This window comes from Protopterus annectens, chromosome 3.part1 (assembly GCF_019279795.1).
Source record: "Protopterus annectens isolate FY-2018-M chromosome 3.part1, PAN1.0, whole genome shotgun sequence".
NCBI lineage: Eukaryota > Metazoa > Chordata > Ceratodontiformes > Protopteridae > Protopterus > Protopterus annectens.
The window spans coordinates 1,490,572,964-1,490,596,140 of NC_056732.1; the positions used below are offsets into that span (position 1 = coordinate 1,490,572,964).

The following is a 23,177-nucleotide window of genomic DNA, read 5'->3' on the forward strand; positions in this document are numbered from 1 at the left end:
AAAAAAACGGTCCATGAAGATCATTGCACTACCTCAGTAAACAAACACAAAAAACATAAAAATGCCCTTCTCAAAACAAAACAAAACAAAAAAGCACTAAAACAATCCCTGTATCCCATTATGGTAAGCAATCAAAATGAGGTCTGTTTACACCACTGCCAATATCCTGCATCACAAAATATCCGCTGTACTAAAACCACACATGCAAGGCTGCAGAGATATCAACAAACCAACTCCAGCAATCCAAACTTGTGTTTTTGTTTTATTCAATTATAAAACTTGATCAGATAAACATAAAATTGCCTGACAAAATTTAAATACACTTTTAAAATATCATATGACCAACATTTTCAAATTATGTAAGCAACTTAAAATCATTGGACAGCCAAACCTCTGTGCAAATTCTAAGTCAAAGACAGTAAAAATCACCAAGTTAAAAAATAAATATACACAATAGCAACCCGAATACTTGAATAGATAGTTTTAAATAATTTAAACAATTTAAAACTCTTGTCACTTAAGGTTAATGCACACAAAACTACAGTCAGAAACATTTTAATAAAAATGCTTAATCATGACTGTATAAATAAATAAATCTGTTTGCAAACAATGGCAGCAGTATCATATTCGCAATGTTCTCAATTTTAAAAGGAATCTGATAGAAAACTAATCATTTATACCTGGCCAGGAACTTGCATTAAACGTAAGTTGCCAATATAACTCACGTTCTTCTTGTTTAAGGTGCCAAGGGCCAACACGTTCACCAAGTGTTACCTTTTCCATGATTATGAACTTAAACTCATGATCTGGGTGTTCTATTGAATGTTTTGCTAAGGCATTATTTATTTTTCTTTTTTGATGTCATATAAATGCTCAGCAACTCTCTCTTTAAACTTGCATTGCATTTTCCCTATTTAGAAAACCGAACAGTGTTGGCAACACGCCACATATACTACCCCACCAGTAAAGCAGTTAAATGCCCCTTTTATGTTAAATGTAAAATTCTTTATAATTATTTGTTCTCCCATCATAATGTAAGGGCAAATGGAGCAACAATCACACTTCAACATACGATGGGTTTTATGACTGGTGGATAATGATGTTTTACTAGGGTGTTCAATTACATTTTTAAGGTTACAACCCCTTCTACATGTAAAGGGTGGTGTCCCCCCCCCACCTTTTCAAGAACATGCCTGTCTTCCCTTAAAATAGCCCAGTTTTTCTGAATTATGCTGCTAATGGTTGTACTATCAATGTTACAGTTTGTGATAAAAGAGCTAGTAAAATCTTTATTTTGTACAGGGTGCTGTACAGATGTGAGGTGAAGGTAGATTTACCAGAAGGGGTAGTGCTGCTGACCATAAGATGTTATGTGATCCTATCTCGCCTACATTCTGAATGATGGGTTAAGTCTCTTATTGGCTGAGCTTACTATATCCCAGGATGCACCACCACCAGTCCCCAGATCTCGTTTGCAGCTTCCCTGAAGGCGTGGTCTCGAGCTGGCTGGGCTAAGTAGTTTATTAAACTAACTTTTCTGTCAGTTTTTGCTGTTTTGCTCAAAAGCTGTTTTAACAGCTATCGCTTACTTTGTGCGATTTGGACTTGAAATTGTTGTGTGTGATTGAGTTCAGTTTGTTTTCCCCCTCCATTCAGGGCCTTCCGGACTGTTAATATTTGAATTACAGGGTCTCTAATAATTGTTCAAGTTGGGTTAGAGTTACCTGTTCTTGTTACAGGAAGAGTTGGATTTATTTATTACTGTAAGCTTATATCAGTAGTTAAAATTTAGTGTACTTTCCTGTCAGAGTGACTAGATTTGTGTATCAACATGTCTCAACCACATAGGCCTTCGGGCTTTAAGAAATGTTCTAAATGTGCTTTTAAGATGTCTGTTACTGATGACCATCTACTGTGTGTATTGTTTAGGGTCAAAGCACTTGCAGGAGTCATGCAGCGTATGTCACGCTTTTTCCTCCAGGGTCCTCCAGGAGAGGAAAAATAAATTGATTCTCAAAGGCTTGATTAAACCCTCTTTCGAAGAAGCCTTGGCTTCCTCTCCGACTCCTGCCAAAAAGATAAGGGCTTCGGCTCCGACCAGTCCGTCGGACCCGACTGCCAAGAGACCTAGGCAGGCCTCTGTCTGCCTCGATGCCTCCAGTATCGACTCGATGGCTGGGGCATCGAGGCGGGTCTCCTTCGTCGGCTCCACTGCTCTCGGGCCGACAAGCTCAGACACTTCCTCCTCGGCGAAGTCTACCTCGGCACCGATGGAATCTGGTGTGTGTTCCTCGGCGCCGATTCTCGATCGCGGAGGCGGTCAGTCCCTAGTCCATTGGGGCCGAGAGGTCTTCTCGAACCCGTTCTGTTTCCTCTCGGTCTTGAGAATGTCGGATTCTGATATAGACAGGGTGCTCCAAAGACTTTTCCAGTCTCCAGTCTTCCAAAAATTTGTTTCGGTTCCGACCCAGTTGGCCTCGGGCCGATGACCATGACCCACCCATTGCCATTCCTCCTCCGACTGCTTGGCTCCGTGAGCAGGTGCTCTTGGAGCCGGTGGAGATCTCAGGGTCGGCTCCGACCCTTACTCCAACCAGGCCCTCGGGTCCACTTCTTCGGCTGGACCCGAGGGTGATGTTTGGGACCTTTGCTTTCGGTTCGAGCCTCCCTCTCGGGACTTCCGTCTGCCATCATGGCCCGGAGACGGATTCTCCCAGGATTCTGGGGTCCGGCTTTCAGGGCCATGAGTCCTCTTGCCATCTCCCGGTTCTACCAGCACCTTCCTGGGCGTGGAGACTGGGTCTTTGGCAGTTCCTCTGTCCCGTAGCGGAGCCCGAGGCCTGAGGTTACCCCAGTGGGGTTCCCCTCTTCCTGAGGGTTCTTGAGTCATCTCCAGAGGAACCCCAAGGAAGAGATCGCAAGAGGAAGCACGTGGACTCCCCGAGTCTATTACATCGGACACGGATATGGATGATGCGGAGGGTCCCCTAAGTCGTCCTCGGACGATGTCTCCTTTGCAGACATCTTAGAGATCCTCAAACAAAGGCTGGATGTCCAAACCCCCTCTGCGGACGAATCAGTGCTCCTCAAGGCCTTTGGGGCTCAGCCCTCCGCCTCCTGGGTGTCTCCGCCCTTGACGAGCTTCTGGATTTAGTTTGTCGAAGGCGCCGGATACCGTGGAACCAGTCCCTTCGCCCAAACAAATTCTTATCTGCCCCGAAGGAGTTCCTTACTAAAGGCGTGGCTGTAGATGCCATGGTGGTGGCATCTGCTACACAACAGGGCGTGGCAGAGGCTTCAACGTCCATCCATCCTCTAATAAGGAGTCTAGGAGTATGGATAGATGCGGGCGCACCCTGACTTCAGCGGCCTTTACCTTAAGGTCTCTGAATTATTTGGCACATTTTACCAGGCTTCAGAGGGATCTGGTCAAGGGTTGTCAGACTCCTCTCGGGTAACCTACCTGAGCAGCTAGCCCAGTCCGTTAGCTCTCAGTTGGCTATCCTTCGTCAATTGCTAACTCGTCCATGAGGCTCATTTCTTCTGCGCCGAAGGGGGCGGGTAAAAGCGGGCAGGCACAGGCGTTGCTCTCGTAGACAAGCCTGGCTCCGCTTGTGTCAGTGAGGCCTTCAAGTCTTCGCTCCTTTGATGGGTCCTCATTGTTTGGACCCAAGGTGAAAGACACCCTTACCCACTGTGAGCAAGAGGAAGCGTTATCTGCCGTAGGGGCCGTTATTCCACTCTTACCCCAAGGCCAAAGGAGGGAAAATGTGGTTCGAAAATCTGCAAGTTTTTCTCCCAACAGCAGGAAGATTCCCGTCCAGAGGCAGAGGCGGGAATTCTGGAGAAATTTCGTGGCTCTTCAGCCTCCCACTGACATGAGGTATTGCCCGGCTGTGCTGCTCGGAGCCAGTCGGGTGTCGTTGCCAAGCACCTAGAAGCCTGGGAGTCAATCACTCAGGACAGATGGGTGCCCGGATAATGCGGAGGTTACACCATCCCATTCAAGTCCTCACCCCCGTCCAAGAGAATCCTGGACCCACCACCCAGTCAAAGGGAAATAGCAGCGCTTCAAAGCTGCTAGAAAAGGAGTCATCCAACGGTCCCCACAGACCAAATCGGATCAGGAAATTACTCAAGGTTCTTTTAGTGCCAAAAGACAGGGGACCTGAGACCAATATTGGATCTCAGCAGACTAAACCTATCCGTCCGCAATCCAAATTCCAAATGGTCACGTTGCAATCCATTCTCCCGTTGTTGGAGAAGGATGTTTGGATGTGCTCCATAGACCTCAAGGCGCCTATTATCACATACCGATACATCAGGCGTCCAGAAGGCTTCAGCCTGGGAACCAGTCATTACCAATTTTGTGCTCTGCCCTTTGGTCTCACCACAGCCCCAGGGTGTTCACCAAGTGTTTGGCAGTAGTGACGGCTCACCTGAGGAGTCTTGGATTCCAAGTGTTTCCCTATCTGACTGGCTCCTGACTGCCACCACCAGGCATCTACTTATGGACAACCTCAAAGCCACCATCTCCTGGGTGTTTCCCTAGGGATTACATTCAATTGGTCAAAGTCTGTCTTGCTGCCCTCTCAGCGCATAAAGTTTATAGGAGCAGAGATAGACTCAAGATTGATGCGTGTCTTTCTTCCTGCCGAAAGGATTCGAACTTTACAGGGCCAAGTTCTAGCTCTGATCTCAAGATCCAAAGCCCCAGCCAGGATGGTCCTACAGGTTCTAGGCTCAATGTCTGCCACGGTGCTGTTAGTTCCTCTAGCAAGGTTACACATGAGGATTCTTCAGTGGCTCTTATCAACTCAATGGTCCTTTCAAGATCTTCCCTCAATCATCACATCATGATTACGGAAATATGCAAAGGGACCTTCGCTGGTGGCTTCAGACATCCAACTTGGATCAGGAAACCCCTTTGTTCTCCCCCCTCCAGTGGCTACCCTGACGACCGATGCCTCCCAGATAGGGTGGGGGGGGGGCATTGTCTGGGCAGGCTAGTTCAGGGATCCTGGCTTCTCTTCTCCACATCAACGTGTTGGAGATGAGGGCTGTACTTCTATCCCTACAGGCCTTACACAAGTTCCTTCCTCACGGCATCATCGCCATCCACACAGACAACATGTCGGTGGTTTGGTATCTGAACAAACAAGGAGGGACCAGATCGTATCCTTTGCAGAGAGGCCATGAGAGTGTGGGAGTGGGCTTTAGCTACCAACCGCTTCTTGGTAGCGACCCACATCCCGGAAAGTCAAATGTATTGGCGGACAAATTAAGCAGGACAATTCTCTCTCCTCACGAATGGTCTCTAAACCGTGCAGTAGCAGCCCAGGTTTTCAAGAGATGGGGGCGCGACCTATTTGCGACTCCACAAAACACCAAGTGCCAAAGGTTCTTCTCCTTGATTCCACATCAGGAAGTACCAGCCATGGATGCTCTAGCACAACCTTGGCCAACAGGGTTGCTTTATGCTTTTCCCCCAATTGCACTCCTTCCCAAAGTTATTCAAAAGCTTCTCAGCTAGGGTCTTCAATGATTCTGATTGCCCCATACTGGCCTCGTCAGATATGGTTTCCTTACCTGAAAAAGCATGCAGTGGGCGATCCGTGGACCTTAGACATGATCCGGATTTGCTAATCCATCAGTCGGGACATTGGCATCAGTCCCTTCAATCTCTGAAATTGACAGCTTGGCTCCTCCACTTCCAACCTTAGTTAGAAGTCACACACTAGACCGGAAGTTGTTCACATTTTATCTTGCCCACAAACCTACCACTAACAAATTGTACCTCAGTAAGTGGAAGAGGTTTGCTATCTGGGCTCAACTCAAGGGCTTAGACCCTATCACTGCTCCTGTCCCAGAGGTTTTGAAATTCTTAACATCCCTATTTAATCAGGGATCTTCTGTCTCAACTATTAAAGTTCAACTAGCTGCTATCTCTAAATTCCATGAATCCACGGATCCTCCCTTGATGAGCAGCAGATTATGCAAAACATTCATTAAAGGTGCGAGCCTGTTAAGACCACCAGTTTTTCATCCTGCACCTCCGTGGGATCTTGATTTGGTGCTGCGTGCATTAACATCTCCCCCCTTTGAACCGGCTGCTACGTGCGAGTTAAAATATCTGTCATGGAAAACGGCATTTTTAGTGGCTATTACTTCTGCAAGAAGGGTCTCAGAGCTTCAAGCCCTGTCTTTTAAACCACCGTATTTGATTTTCCACAAAGATAGAGTATCACTTAGGCCTAATCCATCCTTTGTCCCAAAGGTCTGCTCTAGTTTCTGTCTTCAACAATCTCTAGAACTACCAGTTTTCTTTCCAAAATTCTCTAATGAAGCAGAATACACTCTCCATAAATTGGATGTTCACAGGCAATTACGCTTCTATTTAGACAGGACTCAGCAACCGTAAGTCAGACCAGTTGTTTGTGTCCTTCTCAGATAATAAATTGGGCCAAACCATCACAAAAGCTACAATCTCAAAATGGATCAGAGATTGCATAACTCAGGCCTATTCTTCTTCGAATAAGCAACTTGCATCCTCTATCAAAGCTCATTCTACCAGAGCTATGGCTACTTCTATAGCTTTTCATTCCAAGCTCGCTATTTCGGAAATTTGTGCTGCGGCTACTTGGTCCAACCCGTTCATTTCCCACTACAAATTGGATGTGGCATCGAAAGACGAGCTTCATTTGGTTCCACGGTACTCAGGAGTGTTTTCCAGTGAGCCACCCAGGATTCAGGTGCTAGGGCGCTGTCCCATCATTCAGAATGTAGGCGAGATAGGATCACATAACATCTTTTAGTTATGTATTCACCATAACTTCAGATGTTTGGGATCCATCTACCCTCCTTCCCCTGCCTTGCAGATCAGAAGAGATTGAGCGGTTTTGAGCTCTACTGTTTTTATCTTGTTTCATCTGACGATGTTATATAAGCAGGGTATGCATGTGTGCATGTATGCGGACAAACTAGATCTGGGGGACTGGTGGTGGTGCATCCTGGGATATAGTAAGCTCAGCCAATAAGAGACTTCGCTCTTTGGCATGAACCCATCATTCAGAATGTAGGCGAGATGGATCCCAAACATCTGAAGTTATGGTGAGTACATAACTAAAAGTTCACCTATCTGTACAACACCTACTGATGTTTCATGATGACTTAAAACAAAAGAGAAAGGGTTTTTCAAGCCAGTTTATTACTTCATACAAAAGTTGGTTTACAAAAGCATGGGTGTAACCTCTAACCAGGAACATGCCCTTAATTTTCCTCACATTCATCTAGAAAATTGTCAAACCTAGATGCCATACGTGCTGCTCTTACTAACTGGCCTTTGACCACAGCATGTTTTTGGTGGGGGGATGTAAACTTGAATAATGCAGATAGGTGTTACAGAATGTGGGTTTATGGTAAATCTGAGCATAAAATTCTCCTCTATTGTTGCCTTTAGATAGAAAACTCTCTAGATAAGAAATGCTAGATTCACTAGCCTCAAATGTAAACTTCAAAAAATTAGTGGTTGTATTGATGTAATCAAAAAAAACTTTTAAAACTGTCAAAATCATAGTTCCATACAATAAAAATGTCATCTAAAAAATGGGCGTACAGCATACAATTTTTCATGAACTCTGAAATGAACACAAAACTGTGTTCCCATGTTGTCATTACAATATTTGCAAAAAGTCCACCAAACGCGGAACCCATTGCTACACCTGTGCATTGATGGTAGTACTTATGTTCAAACAATATAAAATTATTGTTTAACATAATTTCAATTAGATTTCATAGGTGTTTATATTGTCCTGGCCTATACAATTACATATCAGGTATTCAGAAAACCATTCAATATCTTGCTTGTGAGAGATCACCGTATACAAGTCCTGAACATCTACAGTTATAAGTAACAATTTCTATTGAACTCAAGAAGATTTATTTTCCCCAAAAAAGTCCCAAGAATCTTTACTAATGTGTTTTTCTTGGGTGACCAAATGTTAATTTTTATCGAGGAACTTGGCACATGAATGTGTTATCGAACCTCTGGTATCCACGATCGGTCTCATCAGTGGCTCCTCAAAATTTTTATGAATTTTTGGGATGCCAAAGATTGAGGAAATAATAGGTGCAGTGGAGTTTAAGTAGTTGTATTCATTCAAGTCAATCTGTTTATCTATAAATAAATCATTAAGGGTGTCCCTCACTTTATTGTAGGCTATATTAAGTTCATTCAATGACACCTTATTGTAAGTAGCTCCAGAAAGCATAGTAAGGATTTTTTGTTTATAGTCATGTGCTTCCATCACTACCAGACCACCACCTTTGTCTGGTTTCATCAACCTTAAGTTTTGGTTACTTAGTTCTCTTAGAAGTTTGTTCTCATCAAGTAGTAGGCTGTCATTTAAGAATGATTTTTGTTTGTTGTTTTTCAACAGTGCCCAAAAATCCAGTTAACATATCTTTTCAAAACACTGAATCGTGGGGTGAAGTGGAGGGCTGAAAGTGCTACATACCCTGAGAGTATTTGAGAAACGTTTTATAAAATACAAGCAGGTTTCAGGAACCTACATAATACTGGAACCATACTGCAGGGAGAAAAGCAACCTATGACTTGAGTTAAACTAATTGAGAAGGTGGACTTTTCCTTTAATAACAGCAAAAAGACTATACCTTAACAATAACTGGGCGCAGCTGCCTTGGGTTGGAATTTTCACTCTGTGTGTCCTTTCTATTCTAATATCCAAACCAATCCATGAACTACATTTTTTCTTATAGATTCACTACAGCCTCTCTCTTCCTCCTATTCTTGCACTGTGGTAATCCGTAAGCTCTCTCTCTGAGATCTGTTTTTCATAAATCAACCAGTTTCTGTGCCATTCGCAAATTTACCCCTGGTCTGGCCCCCCATGTCTCTGATGGACAGAGGTTGACAGTGATAAATTAATCCTCAACTAACATACCTCCCTCACATAACCTTTAGCTACTTATTTAATAACATACCCCACCATATAGGCATTCAAGGAACTCAGGGACAAAACTGTGTTGGGTTGCATGGGTAGGCCTGTAAAGACCATGGTGGTCATTAGCCTAGTATAAACCTATGAACCTATTTGTTCAGCTTTTAACTGTTTTTCTAGTACTTTTTCCTCCAACTCCTTCTCATTCTCTCATAATGTCAGTTCATTCAAGTGGGAGATAAACGCACATTCCATCTCCTGAAGTCTTCGACTGTTTGATTCCATGTTGTCCAGTAAAGAACTGCTTATTTTAAAGATCTCTGAGTGTATTTTATCAATTTTAGTTTCTGAACAGGCTGATGCAGCTCCTCCTTGAGCTACTTTCTGACTATTTTTTCTGCTCGGGCAACACACTCTCATTACACTTTCATGTATTTTTCAGCAGTCCCTGCTTTTGCTTCCTTGTTTTCTTTTTTGCTGACTTTTTCTTGGTCATATGCAGTTCTTGCATCAATCTCACTTTTGCTGAACAGTAGTTGCTGGCTTTACTAGATTTAATGGTTCCCAGGCTGGAGCTCTCATCTTTAGCTGTTTACATCACTGTTGCCTTCTCCAGATTCCCACAGTTTTTACTCATTGACAGTACAGAGAACTATCAAGAACCATAACACTAACCAAAGTACCACAACAGATATGACCTCAAAACTGCAGGTACACAGCTGCACTTCAGGCTGAACAGGGTTTGCCTGAGAGTTCTGAGTAGTTATCTGGTACCCTGCTTTAAAGTTACCCCAGCCTCTCAGCACTAGTTAGCAAAGTGTTCCAGAATGAAAAAAAAGTGCAACACGCCAACCAAATAATAAATCAAACAGCATAAACCTTACAATGTAATGGAAATGTAACGTTCTCAAAACAAGTAGTTCTATGTCATATCTGTGAGAGTACATAGGAGACATCCGGGGTGAGAAAACAGCAAATTAAGTAAAATATTTCTCCAGTTTCATCTTGTGGAAAAATGACATATGAAAACTCCAAAACACACGTCAAATAAAATACCATGCTACCTGTGATCCACAAAAGCAACAAATACCCAACTCAAATGACTGTTTGACAGCTTTCCTGTGAGAAAAGGGGGTTGATTTTAGAGATGTCTGTGTTTAATGAAATTGCATTTTGTTTTTAAGCAGATCATGTACACCATCTGTGCTACTTAGCTTGCATACACCTGGCTAAAGGGGGAATGACCTATTAACCAAAACAACAGTCACTCTGCACAAGCATCACACACTGAAATTTGACACTATTTTTGTAATGATCACACAACCTTCCAAACAGCATTATCTAATCTTTCAATTTACAGCATGTGACATTTGATAAGTCACTTGGGTTTGGCAGTAATAATGCAAATACAGAAATGTTGCACATTTTCATAACAGCTATCAATATCTTTAATGTAGCGCATTCTGTGGGGTCAATGACAGTGCATTTTTCTGTTTATCTCAATACCACACAGTAATACATCACACACCTATTTATAAAACGAATGAAAATCCACATAATAAGTTCATAGGTTCATACTAGGCTATCTGCCCAAGGGCATTTATAAGCCTAGCCCAGAGTTTTGTGGCTTTCGCCACCCCTTTAGTTTGAAGAAAATTATGCCCATTATTTTGCTGTGCCTCTGTCAAGCATTGACACTGAGGTAATCCCTGGGGTATATCTGCGATCTCCTATCCATTGGTCAAGATTTCTCTTGAACAAGGCCAGCGAGGTGCTCTGCCTCACATGTACCGGGATTTTGTTCCACAGCATAGGGAGTCTCTGGGTGATGAATCTGTCCCTCCAGCACGTCCTATTAATAACCGTGTCAAGGTTTAAGTCTCCTGCCCTTGTAGTTCTGAGGGATCTAGATTTTTTGAGGTGAAGCATGTTCATCAAATCTGGGTTTGACATGGCCTTGTATGTCAGGCACAGGTCACCTCTGAGCAAACGGTAAGCGACTGAATAGAGTTGGAGTTCTTTCAGTCGGGCGGCATAAGACATATTTTTGAGACCCTTTATCCTTTTGGTGAGGAACTTTTGGGGCCTTTCCAGCTGCTGCAGGTGACGGGTCAGATACATTCCGAATGGGGCATTGTACTCCATCATTGGTCTGATGAGCGATGAGTGATGAGTACAGGGGGACGATGACCTCCCTTGATCTAGATGTGAATCCCTTCATGATCAGGTGGGCAATGTAGAAGGTCTTCCTAACTACTTTAGCAATGTGAGTGTCAAATGAAAGGTTACTGTCAACCTGGGTCCCCAGATCCCTGATAACTTCTTCTGTGCTCAGTGGATTGCCACCTATATGGTAGCTAGGGGTAACCTTGTTTTTCCCGAAGGGTATGACTATGCATTTCTTGGCGTTTAACTTTAGGCCATGGCTCTGGCACCAGTTATCCGTTTCTGTGAGACCCTTCTGAAGGATATCTGTGTCAGATGTGTTTTCGACTATAGCGCCCAGTTTGCAGTCATCTGCAAACTTTGTCAGCCATAACCCTCCTGTGTTTGCTTGTACTTCAGAAAAGTAGATGCCGAACAAGAGTGGGCCCAGGACTGAGCCCTGTGGGACACCACTTGTGACGGGCTTTGAGTCTGACATGGCGCCAGCAACTCTGACCCTGTGGGTTCTGTCACTTAGCCAGTTTGCAACCCATCTTGTGATGTATGGGTTTACATTTAAGCTGATGAGTTTTTCAATGATACCTGAGTGGGGTATTGTGTCGAAAGCCTTTGCCAGGTCGAGGTAGGCTGTATGGACTGCCTTTCCCTCATCAATGGCCTTGGTGACTGTTTCGAAAGAGTCAACCAAGTTTAAAAGGCATGATCTGCCTTTGACAAAGCCAAACTGGGTTGGATCCAAGGTCTGCAAGTTCCCTATGTCTTTATTTATGAGTTCCATTATGATCCTCTCCATGGCTTTGCAGATCAGGCTTGTCAAGCCGATGGGACGGTAATTTCCAGGGTCGGTGGAGGCGCCACCTTTGTGAAGTGGGACCACAGTTGCCGTGCGCCACTCCTTGGGTACGTATCCTGAGGTGAGGCTAAGATTAAACAGCTGTCCTAACTGCGGGTTTAATTCCTCATTGAGTTCGTGGAGCACACAGCCGGGGTCACCATCCGGTCCCATGGATGCTGTGTTTTTCGCCTTGGAGAGAGCAGTTCTCACCTGGGCATTAGAGATGTTTGGGGGGCTACAATCCTCTGGTATAGATATCTCTCCTTTTGGGGGGGGAGAAGTTTGCACTGAACCTGTCAGCCAGTATGTTGGCAATGTCTGTAGGTTCAGTAATTTTCACATCATTTTGAACTAATTCTGAGCATATCTGGGAGTTTCCTCCCAGGTTTCTAACATAGCTAAAGAAGGCCTTATGATTGTCTTTTGAGTCCTTAGCGATTTTTCTCTCAAAATTTGCCTTGGATGATTTTATGAGAGCTCTTAGTTTTTGACTTATAATGATCAAAGGTGTCTTACCTTTTAAGGATTTTGCTCTATCTTGTAGTAGCTTCCTCCTTTTGCTGTAGAGCTTGTTTATGGCTGGGGTCCACCAGACTGGACGCTTGCCTTTGGTACAAAGAGTCTTTGTTTTGTTTGGGATTGCCTGATCCATGCAGTCCTGTAGGTGCTGGTAGAAGGCATTTGTGAGTGATTCAGCGGCTTGCGTAATGTTTACCACCGGCTCGGGGGCCTTGAAGGAGACCACACTAGTCTTTAGAAGTGTGAAGTCGGCTTTTGAGAAGTTCTTCACTGTGGTCTTTTTTTATCTCAGGTGGGGGCGGGATGAGGACCTCTAGTGAGATTAGTTTATGATCTGATCTCACCAGTGAGGGGTATACTTCCGGTGTTGAACATTGTGATCCCATGTTCGTGATGATGAGATCAAGCATGTTTTCACCTCTTGTGGGGATGGTGACTAGTTGTTCCATGGCATTTGAGTTTATGAACTCCAGGAACCTTTGGGCTAGAGTGTTTGGGCTTGAGTAGTGATCCCAGTCTATATTTGGGTAGTTGAAGTCACCTAGTATGACGGTGTTTGGAGATACATTTATCCCCTCCAGTGTTTTCAGGAAAGCTATGTGAGGTTCCTGAGTTTGAGAGGGTGGCCTGTAACATACTACAAATTGCAGAGCAGTCTTGCCTATGGTTAATTGCACCTGGATGGTCTCCGATGCATCATGCGTTGCCACCAACCTTGAGGTGTGGGTGTCCTTGATGAATATGGACACCCCCCCTCCTTTCTTGGTGTTGTCCGGATTTTGGGGCCGGAACACATGATATGAGGTATAACCTGATAGTGCTGGGGTGCTCTCAGGAGCCTTGAACCAGATTTCAGTCACAGCACAGACATCGATGTTCTCCATACTGAGAAGGGCCTCGAGTACGTGCATCTTGAGGTTGAGACTTCTGGCATTGAGCAGCATTACCCTTAGTTTTTTCCTTTTTTGTGTTCTAGGGTGGTAGGTTTAGAATTTGAGCCTTGCCTAAAAAAGGCACTATGGGGGTGGCAAGACCCTTTGCCAATATCCGGAAGCCCAGGGGTGACAGGTGCAAGCCGTCCCTTGCGAAGCAGCGTGGCTTGTCCAGCATGTCATCCCAGGCAGACAGACATTGGATCCCCTTTGAATGACACCAGAGTTTAAGCCAATTATTAAAGCTGATCATCTTATCACTGTATTGTGGCATCATTCTTGGTGAAGGTGGGATACTGCTCAAGGTCAGGGTCATACCTGCCTGGGCTACATAATCAGAGAGCTCCTCAATGTCTCTTTTCATGTAGTCCAAGGAGGTACGTCTCAGGTCGTTTACACCAGCGTGGACAATGACTGAGTCGTACTTGTACCTGCTGTTGAGAGACCTGAGTGCTTGCGTTATGTGGTGGATTCTAGCGCCCGACAGGCAGCTTACTGTGACCTTCTCCTTACTCAATCTGGTGAGCGGGACGTCAGTGTGTCTGACTATGGAGTCACCAATGACGAGTGTGTCTGGCATTGTGTTTGGCCTTAAGGGCTGTGACTGTTTGGCACACTGACTGTGTGGTCTATGTGTTGCATGCGTTGTGTCCTAAGGTGGTAGTTGTTTGGGTGTCTGCTTTGGTGGCCTCTGCTGTTTTGGTAGATTTTTGATCAGAGCCTCCGAGTATGTCTTTGTGTGTTTATGTGTATGATTTGAAGTTGTGATACTGCTATGTGAGACTGAGTATGTGGTGTGTGTGGTTACCTTCTCCTCCTGTCTGGTCTTGCCAGTCCTATGTTGAGAGAGCTCAGCCTCCAGTTTGGCTGTATAGTTGCATCTCTCGCATGTATTTGTGTTTTGTGGGAGAAGGAGAGGGTTGTCTGTGTACATGAGGCAATTGTAACATTGCCTCAATATTCCCAGGTTCACCAGCTAAGCAGGAGAGGACACTAGCAACTGATTCCTCGACATGCTAGAAGGAATAGACAAAAAAAACTTAAAAAAAGACTCCGGGGGATGTGGGTGATCGAGGAAAGGGGTTTTGGGCTGGTGGGGTACTATCTATAATAAAAGTGCTATATCAAGGTGAAAAGTACTGTAGGAGCAAGTGCTAGGCTTTACAGATAGAGAATAGTCTACTTGGGAATCAAGTAGAGATGAACTTATTAGTTATAGGATACGCTGGTTAGAGCAGTAGTACAGCTCAAGGAAGGCTGTTTTAAGGGAAAATTTGAAGAGTGGACTTTAGGCAGCCCGAATAGTTTAACCTTGATTAACCGCCGCTGCTCTTGTGTGCTCCTGTAGCAACTCCGCGCTAAATTGCGCTAACGCGCGTTTTGCGTGTTTTATAGCAGGGGGCTGAAAAAAGCTAGGAACTGGCCCAAAACGGCCAATGGACTACTAGTTTCTGGCTGAAACCACACCAAATTGGACAAATAGGCTGCTCAGTGCTTCCCACTCCCACTGGTAAGCAGAGAAACTTCCTTCCTTCCAAATAAGGATGTGTAACAGTAACAGGAACTAAAACAAAGCCCAGGGATCAGCAAATTCTGAAACTGGACTACTCTAGTTCAGTAAGGCGGGAAAACAAGAGATATATATATATTTTTTTTGTCAGAAACAAGGAAAAAACAGACAGTAAATGCTTTAAATGCTATAAATCAGCTAGCGCACTTTAGTGTGTAGCCTACTAATACAATTTGCAACAATTAGATACTTTAAGTGCAACAACCAGTAAAAATGCAGAAAACTCTTATAGATGTAGCAGCAAAACAGGCGAAATGCAGTCGCTAGGTTTATAACACAGGAAAAGCCACAAAAAAATACTTATATCAGTTAAAGTCCTTCTTTTTGCTCTCTGCTGCTTGGATCACTCTGCAGGCCACCACGAGGATCTGTGCTGAGTTGGTACAAGCTGAAAACGCGTGTTTAGCGTGTTTTATAGCAGGGGGCTGAAAAAAGCTAGGAACTGGCCCAAAACGGCCAATGGACTACTAGTTTCTGGCTGAAACCACACCAAATTGGACAAATAGGCTGCTCAGTGCTTCCCACTCCCACTGGTAAGCAGAGAAACTTCCTTCCTTTCAAATAAAGATGTGTAACAGTAACAGGAACTAAAACAAAGCCCAGGGGTCAGCAAATTCTGAAACTGGACTACTCTAGTTCAGTAAGGCGGGAAAACAAGAGATACTTTTTTTTGTCAGAAACAAGGAAAAAACAGACAGTAAATGCTTTAAATGCTATAAATCGGCTAGCGCACTTTAGTGTGTAGCCTACTGATACAATTTGCAACAATTAGATACTTCAAGTGCAACAAACAGTAAAAATGCAGAAAACTCTTATAGATGTAGCAGCAAAACAGGTGAAATGCAGTCGCTAGGTTTATAACACAGGGAAAGCCACAAAAAAATACTTATATCAGTTAAAGTCGCTCTTTTTGCTCTCTGCTGCTTGGATCACTCTGCAGGCCACCACGAGGATCTGTGCTGAGTTGGTACAAGCTGAAAACGCACGTTTTGCATGTTTTATAGCAGGGGGCTGAAAAAAGCTAGGAACTGGCCCAAAACGGCCAATGGACTACTAGTTTCTGGCTGAAACCACACCAAATTGGACAAATAGGCTGCTCAGTGCTTCCCACCTCCCACTGGTAAGCAGAGAAACTTCCTTCCTTCCAAATAAGGATGTGTAACAGTAACAGGAACTAAAACAAAGCCCAGGGATCAGCAAATTCTGAAACTGGACTACTCTAGTTCAGTAAGGCAGGAAAACAAGAGATATATATATATTTTTTTTTGTCAGAAACAAGGAAAAAACAGACAGTAAATGCTTTAAATGCTATAAATCGGCTAGCGCACTTTAGTGTGTAGCCTACTGATACAATTTGCAACAATTAGGTACTTCAAGTGCAACAAACAGTAAAAATGCAGAAAACTCTTATAGATGTAGCAGCAAAACAGGCGAAATGCAGTCGCTAGGTTTATAACACAGGAAAAGCCACAAAAAAATACTTATATCAGTTAAAGTCGCTCTTTTTGCTCTCTGCTGCTTGGATCACTCTGCAGGCCACCACGAGGATCTGTGCTGAGTTGGTACAAGCTGAAAACGCGCGTTTAGCGTGTTTTATAGCAGGGGGCTGAAAAAAGCTAGGAACTGGCCCAAAACGGCCAATGGACTACTAGTTTCTGGTTGAAACCACACCAAATTGGACAAATAGGCTGCTCAGTGCTTCCCACTCCCACTGGTAAGCAGAGGAACTTCCTTCCTTCCAAATAAGGATGTGTAACAGTAACAGGAACTAAAACAAAGCCCAGGGATCAGCAAATTCTGAAACTGGACTACTCTAGTTCAGTAAGGCGGGAAAACAAGAGATATATATATATTTTTTTTTTGTCAGAAACAAGGAAAAAACAGACAGTAAATGCTTTAAATGCTATAAATCGGCTAGCGCACTTTAGTGTGTAGCCTACTGATACAATTTGCAACAATTAGATACTTCAAGTGCAACAAACAGTAAAAATGCAGAAAACTCTTATAGATGTAGCAGCAAAACAGGCGAAATGCAGTCGCTAGGTTTATAACACAGGAAAAGCCACAAAAAAATACTTATATCAGTTAAAGTCGCTCTTTTTGCTCTCTGCTGCTTGGATCACTCTGCAGGCCACCACGAGGATCTGTGCTGAGTTGGTACAAGCTGAAAACGCACGTTTTGCATGTTTTATAGCAGGGGGCTGAAAAAAGCTAGGAACTGGCCCAAAACGGCCAATGGACTACTAGTTTCTGGCTGAAACCACACCAAATTGGACAAATAGGCTGCTCAGTGCTTCCCACCTTCCTCTGGTAAGCAGAGAAACTTCCTTCCTTCCAAATAAGGATGTGTAACAGGAACTAAAACAAAGCCCAGGGATCAGCAAATTCTGAAACTGGACTACTCTAGTTCAGTAAGGCAGGAAAACAATAGATATATATATTTTTTTTTTGTCAGAAACAAGGAAAAAACAGACAGTAAATGCTTTAAATGCTATAAATCGGCTAGCGCACTTTAGTGTGTAGCCTACTGATACAATTTGCAACAATTAGGTACTTCAAGTGCAACAAACAGTAAAAATGCAGAAAACTCTTATAGATGTAGCAGCAAAACAGGCGAAATGCAGTCGCTAGGTTTATAACACAGGAAAAGCCACAAAAAAATACTTATATCAGTTAAAGTCGCTCTTTTTGCTCTCTGCTGCTTGGATCACTCTGCAGGCCACCACGAGGATCTGTGCTGAGTTGGTACAAGCTGAAAACGCGCGTTTAGCGTGTTTTATAGCAGGGGGCTGAAAAAAGCTAGGAACTGGCCCAAAACGGCCAATGGACTACTAGTTTCTGGCTGAAACCACACCAAATTGGACAAATAGGCTGCTCAGTGCTTCCCACTCCCACTGGTAAGCAGAGAAACTTCCTTTCTTCCAAATAAGGATGTGTAACAGTAACAGGAACTAAATCAAAGCCCAGGGATCAGCAAATTCTGAAACTGGACTACTCTAGTTCAGTAAGGCAGGAAAACAAGAGATATATATATTTTTTTTTGTCAGAAACAAGGAAAAAACAGACAGTAAATGCTTTAAATGCTCTAAATTGGCTAGCGCACTTAGTGTGTAGCCTACTGATACAATTTGCAACAATTAGATACTTCAAGTGCAACAAACAGTAAAAATGCAGAAAACTCTTATAGATGTAGCAGCAAAACAGGCGAAATGCAGTCGCTAGGTTTATAACACAGGAAAAGCCACAAAAAAATACTTATATCAGTTAAAGTCGCTCTTTTTGCTCTCTGCTGCTTGGATCACTCTGCAGGCCACCACGAGGATCTGTGCTGAGTTGGTACAAGCTGAAAACGCACGTTTTGCATGTTTTATAGCAGGGGGCTGAAAAAAGCTAGGAACTGGCCCAAAACGGCCAATGGACTACTAGTTTCTGGCTGAAACCACACCAAATTGGACAAATAGGCTGCTCAGTGCTTCCCACTCCCACTGGTAAGCAGAGAAACTTCCTTCCTTCCAAATAAGGATGTGTAACAGTAACAGGAACTAAAACAAAGCCCAGGGATCAGCAAATTCTGAAACTGGACTACTCTAGTTCAGTAAGGCGGGAAAACAAGAGATTTTATGCTATAAATCGGCTAGCGCACTTTAGTGTGTAGCCTACTGATACAATTTGCAACAATTAGATACTTCAAGTGCAACAAACAGTAAAAATGCAGAAAACTCTTATAGATGTAGCAGCAAAACAGGCGGAATGCAGTTGCTAGGTTTATAACACAGGAAAAGCTACAAAAAAATACTTATATCAGTTAAAGTCGCTCTTTTTGCTCTCTGCTGCTTGGATCACTCTGCAGGCCACCACGAGGATCTGTGCTGAGTTGGTACAAGCTGAAAACGCGCGTTTAGCATGTTTTATAGCAGGGGGCTGAAAAAAGCTAGGAACTGGCGCAAAACGGCCAATGGACTTAAGCAAGAGGCCATTTTCGGGATAGACACAAGGAGTATACAGTGCATCTTGTAAATAACTAATAATCTGCATAAATAGACTGACATAGCAAATTTATTTATTTCAATTTGTACTCTGGGTAAAAGAACTAGTCTACTGACCCTTTTCAGTCATGGCCAGGGTGTAAAATTACAACAGTTCTCATACAAAGCAGAGAGATATATACAAAGAGATATACACAAAGCACACACAGATAAAACAAATATATGCATGTTATATATATATATATATATATATATATATATATATATATATATATATATATATATATATATAAGAACTATATACAGCAATCATAAAATTCATATACAAATTTTATAACATAATGCAATTTACATGATCATTTACATCTTACAACACTGATATGTTTCAGGATGAGTAAGTTGTGGGCAAACTGTAGCACTCAGCTTAAAATATATTTTCTGAAGGATATAAAACCTGACACTACACCCCTCATTGATTTGTCAGAAAACCTCAAGTTTTATGAAGAACAGACCAAAAACATGACACAAAATCAGTGACAGCCATGTTCACCAGTATATTAATCATAAATCAAGCATTATCAACAGATACAGATTGAGAATCAAATAAAACAATCGGAAGTATCTGACTTAATCTACAAAAAAATAAAACCTATCACTTACATTCGTCCACTGACAGTACCGGGTACCTTGACAAGCCACATGGAATAAACCAAAATCTACCCACCCCCACAACACACAATACTGGACCAACGCAAAGCAAAACATATCATTTTTTTAAATCCTTAAAACGTGCTACTTGAAAAGAACAGCAAGCATCCTAATTTACAAAGCTGGTTGCAAGGTCATTTGTCTCTTCCTACAACAAATAAATAATAATAATAAAATAAAAAAATGTTATTGAACCAAGCTTCACCCTCATGATCAAACTACTTCTTCACAGTTACTTAACAGGACATGGACCAGTACTCACATGACATATAAAAGCAAGCAATCCACAAGAATTCCAAATTAATTGCTTGTTTTAACCTCTTGATCAAACTACTTGAAGTGTGCAGACCCTGCATTACCCATACACAAACCTGTTATAACGCATGAATATATCTTATAGAGGGCAGCTTCCAATTACTGCTAGCAGTACAGAAAACATGAAGAATCACTTGCCAGTAGAGCAATGATGTTCAGCCATTGCCCTTTTTGTGGAAATGCTAGCAGGACGCTAACTAGTAGTTCAGTGTTTGAATACCACACCTGCATGTAAATATTCTATTGGAGTGGGAGGGGACAAGCATTTCCATTCCCATTTGCTGCAGTTTTAGATTAGTAACTGCCTGAAATTAATTCATTTACCTAGGGAAAAAAATTACAGGTTTGTTTTTAACCAAGTGCCTTTTCTTATGACAACTCTGCCTTATTTTATTTATTTTTTTGTCTGGGGGAAGTGTTTAATTGTAAAGAAAGAACGAGCTTAAGAAGTAACTGAAAATATAACCACAATTAAAGTCAGCTACAGTCACTGAAATTCCAGTATGGATGGTTGGAACTGTCCAACTGGGGCCCCTTTTTTACTCATGACCTTGCAGCTAAAATAAGTACATTTTTACCAATCTATGAGAAAGACTGTCTACAGGAAAAAAAATACTGGAAGTACTTAAACGAAAATACTGGGACAGTGGCTCCTCAATGACCTGCTGGACTGCATGCTAGTAACTATCTATGAGCCCTCATTCTCTGACATTACTCATGTCACTCTTACAGATAAAAAATGTATCATATTATGTTCTAAAACTGATATGTAACACATTATGGGTTATGTTATTGCATTATATTGAAAGTGATTGTATAGAACTTATGTGCATTGTATTGAAGACAGTGATCACATACAAGTAATGTACCTTCTGCCCAGGTTGCAGTGTAAAAGGGTCACTAGATTAGATCACTTATCTAGTTATCACTTAGTCAAATAAACTATAAGTAAATAAAATGCTGATGGCTGATGCTTACTTTATTTTTTCAACAGAATAGTACAGTTGTTGTCTCTGTTTTTAATACAGTTTCCCAAATATACCATTCATTCAATATTGACCAAAATATGTGCATAAATCATGTTTATACAGACGTTAAACAAAGCTAAACAATAACTGAGGTTGTGATTTTTTTTTAGTAAACAACATGCAATGTAGAATGTTCAGGATTTAAAAAGTTTCATTTTACTGTGCTTGAACAAATTATAATGGAGAAGTTTGTATTTCAGCTGTAATAATGTCCTAGAAATAAGATAATACAATGGCAAGTGTTTTGAGGGCTGACCAAGCACCAGGGTTAAATGGACATTTAAATTTGAAATGTCTGTTGAAACTTAAAGTTATATAATTGTCTTAAATATAACAAAACATTATTGGCAAATGTTTTATTATTATTGTTTTCGTATTTAATTGTTTGATGCATTTTTTACTTTTGTATGTTCAAAGTTTTTCATTATGGGAGATATGGTATGTGACTTTAAAGACTTTTAACAGGCTTAGCATGTTTCTTTAAAAGGAATTGATGTTACAAAAGGAAATTATGTTTTAAAAGGAAGCAATGGTATGAAAGTTACAAAAGGAAGTGATGTTTCAAAGGAAACGATGCAACATTTTTGGAGGGCTATTTAAATGTGGTGGTTTTCATGTTTGTTTTTTTTCTGAAGAAGTTCCACATTATTAAAAAGGAATGAAAGCACTAAAACAATTGTGTGGTTCTTTACCAGGGATTTGAGCCATTGTGCAAAGGTTTTTGTTCTAACACGCAGTATATGCTGTCTGGTTACTCTGTCTCATCACAACACTTACATGCACAGTTCACTGTGCTGTAGTGCTGTTACATTTCTCATAATAGCACATACAGCAAATGTAACAGGAATAAGCACAAATTAACATGCACTCACCTTACCTGGGCAGTGGAGAACAATACACCGTACACCATCCATGTTGTGTACAGAATTAGCCACTGTACTTCATATCAGAAGCACAGTGAAATAACTTGTTCCCAAAAAATGTCTGACATCACATCTACATGAAAAAGGCAGAAGTACTAAGTCCCCATAAATGCGCTGGAACAGGAAGAGAAGAGAGGAACACTCAAAGTGCAAGTAAACAGGTTTGTATTCTTTGCCAATGCAGTACAGCACACATGCCAATTTGATAACTCAGACTGCTGATTGCACTACATACTCATTAACTGTCAACAGTCAAAATGTGTGTTAACTTTGGGTTTTTTTTTACATGGCATGACATCTTTTGTCATTACAGGCCTGCCAAATGCAGTGTATTCCCATTCCCAAAATATCAGAAACGTACAAGCATGTGTAATGCGAGAAAAGCAAATTGAACTTTAAATATACTACACGTTTATTACATTATACAATAATATAATCTGTCTGGATATCTCTCTCATAAAAATATACAACGATATTTGCTAAGTATAACAAAGCATGCCAGATTAAGTATTAAAGGATTTTGTGAACTTTCCATGGTACAAAGACATTCAGTTGCTGATGCTTTGTCTTACTATGATCCTAATATATACACTACAATCCATCAATATATGACATGGTTAACAACTTTCGAAGAAGAATACACACCTGTTTTGAACAGCAGTCAGAAGCTGAGGAACATTAACTTCCCTCCTTTTCAGCAGTCCAAATGAAGACTTCACTTTGATACTTCTCTTCCCATTAGCACCAACTTTGCCATCTAAAACATTAGCCTCTGCATCTGCAGCAAAACTGTCTTCATAGCTACCCTCAAATGTTGTGAAGTCTGATTCTTCCACAACTAGGAAGTGAAAAAATATTTATTTTTCCACACATTTACAATAACAAAACATTTTACCAGAAACACAATATTTAATAGCCTACCAGAAACAAAATATTTAAAAGCCCAAATGTATCACATACAAATATGTATCTAAGAATAAAATAACATTTTCAGCAGCTTTTATTATCTCCAATAAGAAATGCATGGGAAAAGGCAAACACTTACCATTAACCTACAACTGTTCATTACAAACATCACTTTTGAGTCCTGCTTTGGTGGGAAAGGGGATACTCCAGTCTTCGTTCCCAGATCTAGCTCATCTTATTAACATCTTCCTCCATACCCAGGAATTGGTACCATGGCAGTCATTTACTTATACACTTCTGTCTAGCCTTCCATTAAATACTCCTTCTTC

At 41.9% G+C, this 23,177-nt stretch overlaps 1 protein-coding gene across 2 annotated transcripts in view; it reads right to left on the reverse strand.

The window, feature by feature from the left end:
* The window catches only part of GSDME (gasdermin E), a 1,102,496-nt gene that overhangs the window by 624,310 nt on the left and 455,009 nt on the right, over positions 1-23,177 (reverse strand). For both annotated transcript variants that reach the window (XM_044067553.1, XM_044067554.1), the window contains one exon: positions 22,588-22,780. In XM_044067553.1, coding sequence (XP_043923488.1) covers positions 22,588-22,780 — 193 coding nt within the window. The remainder of the gene's footprint in view (positions 1-22,587; positions 22,781-23,177) is intronic.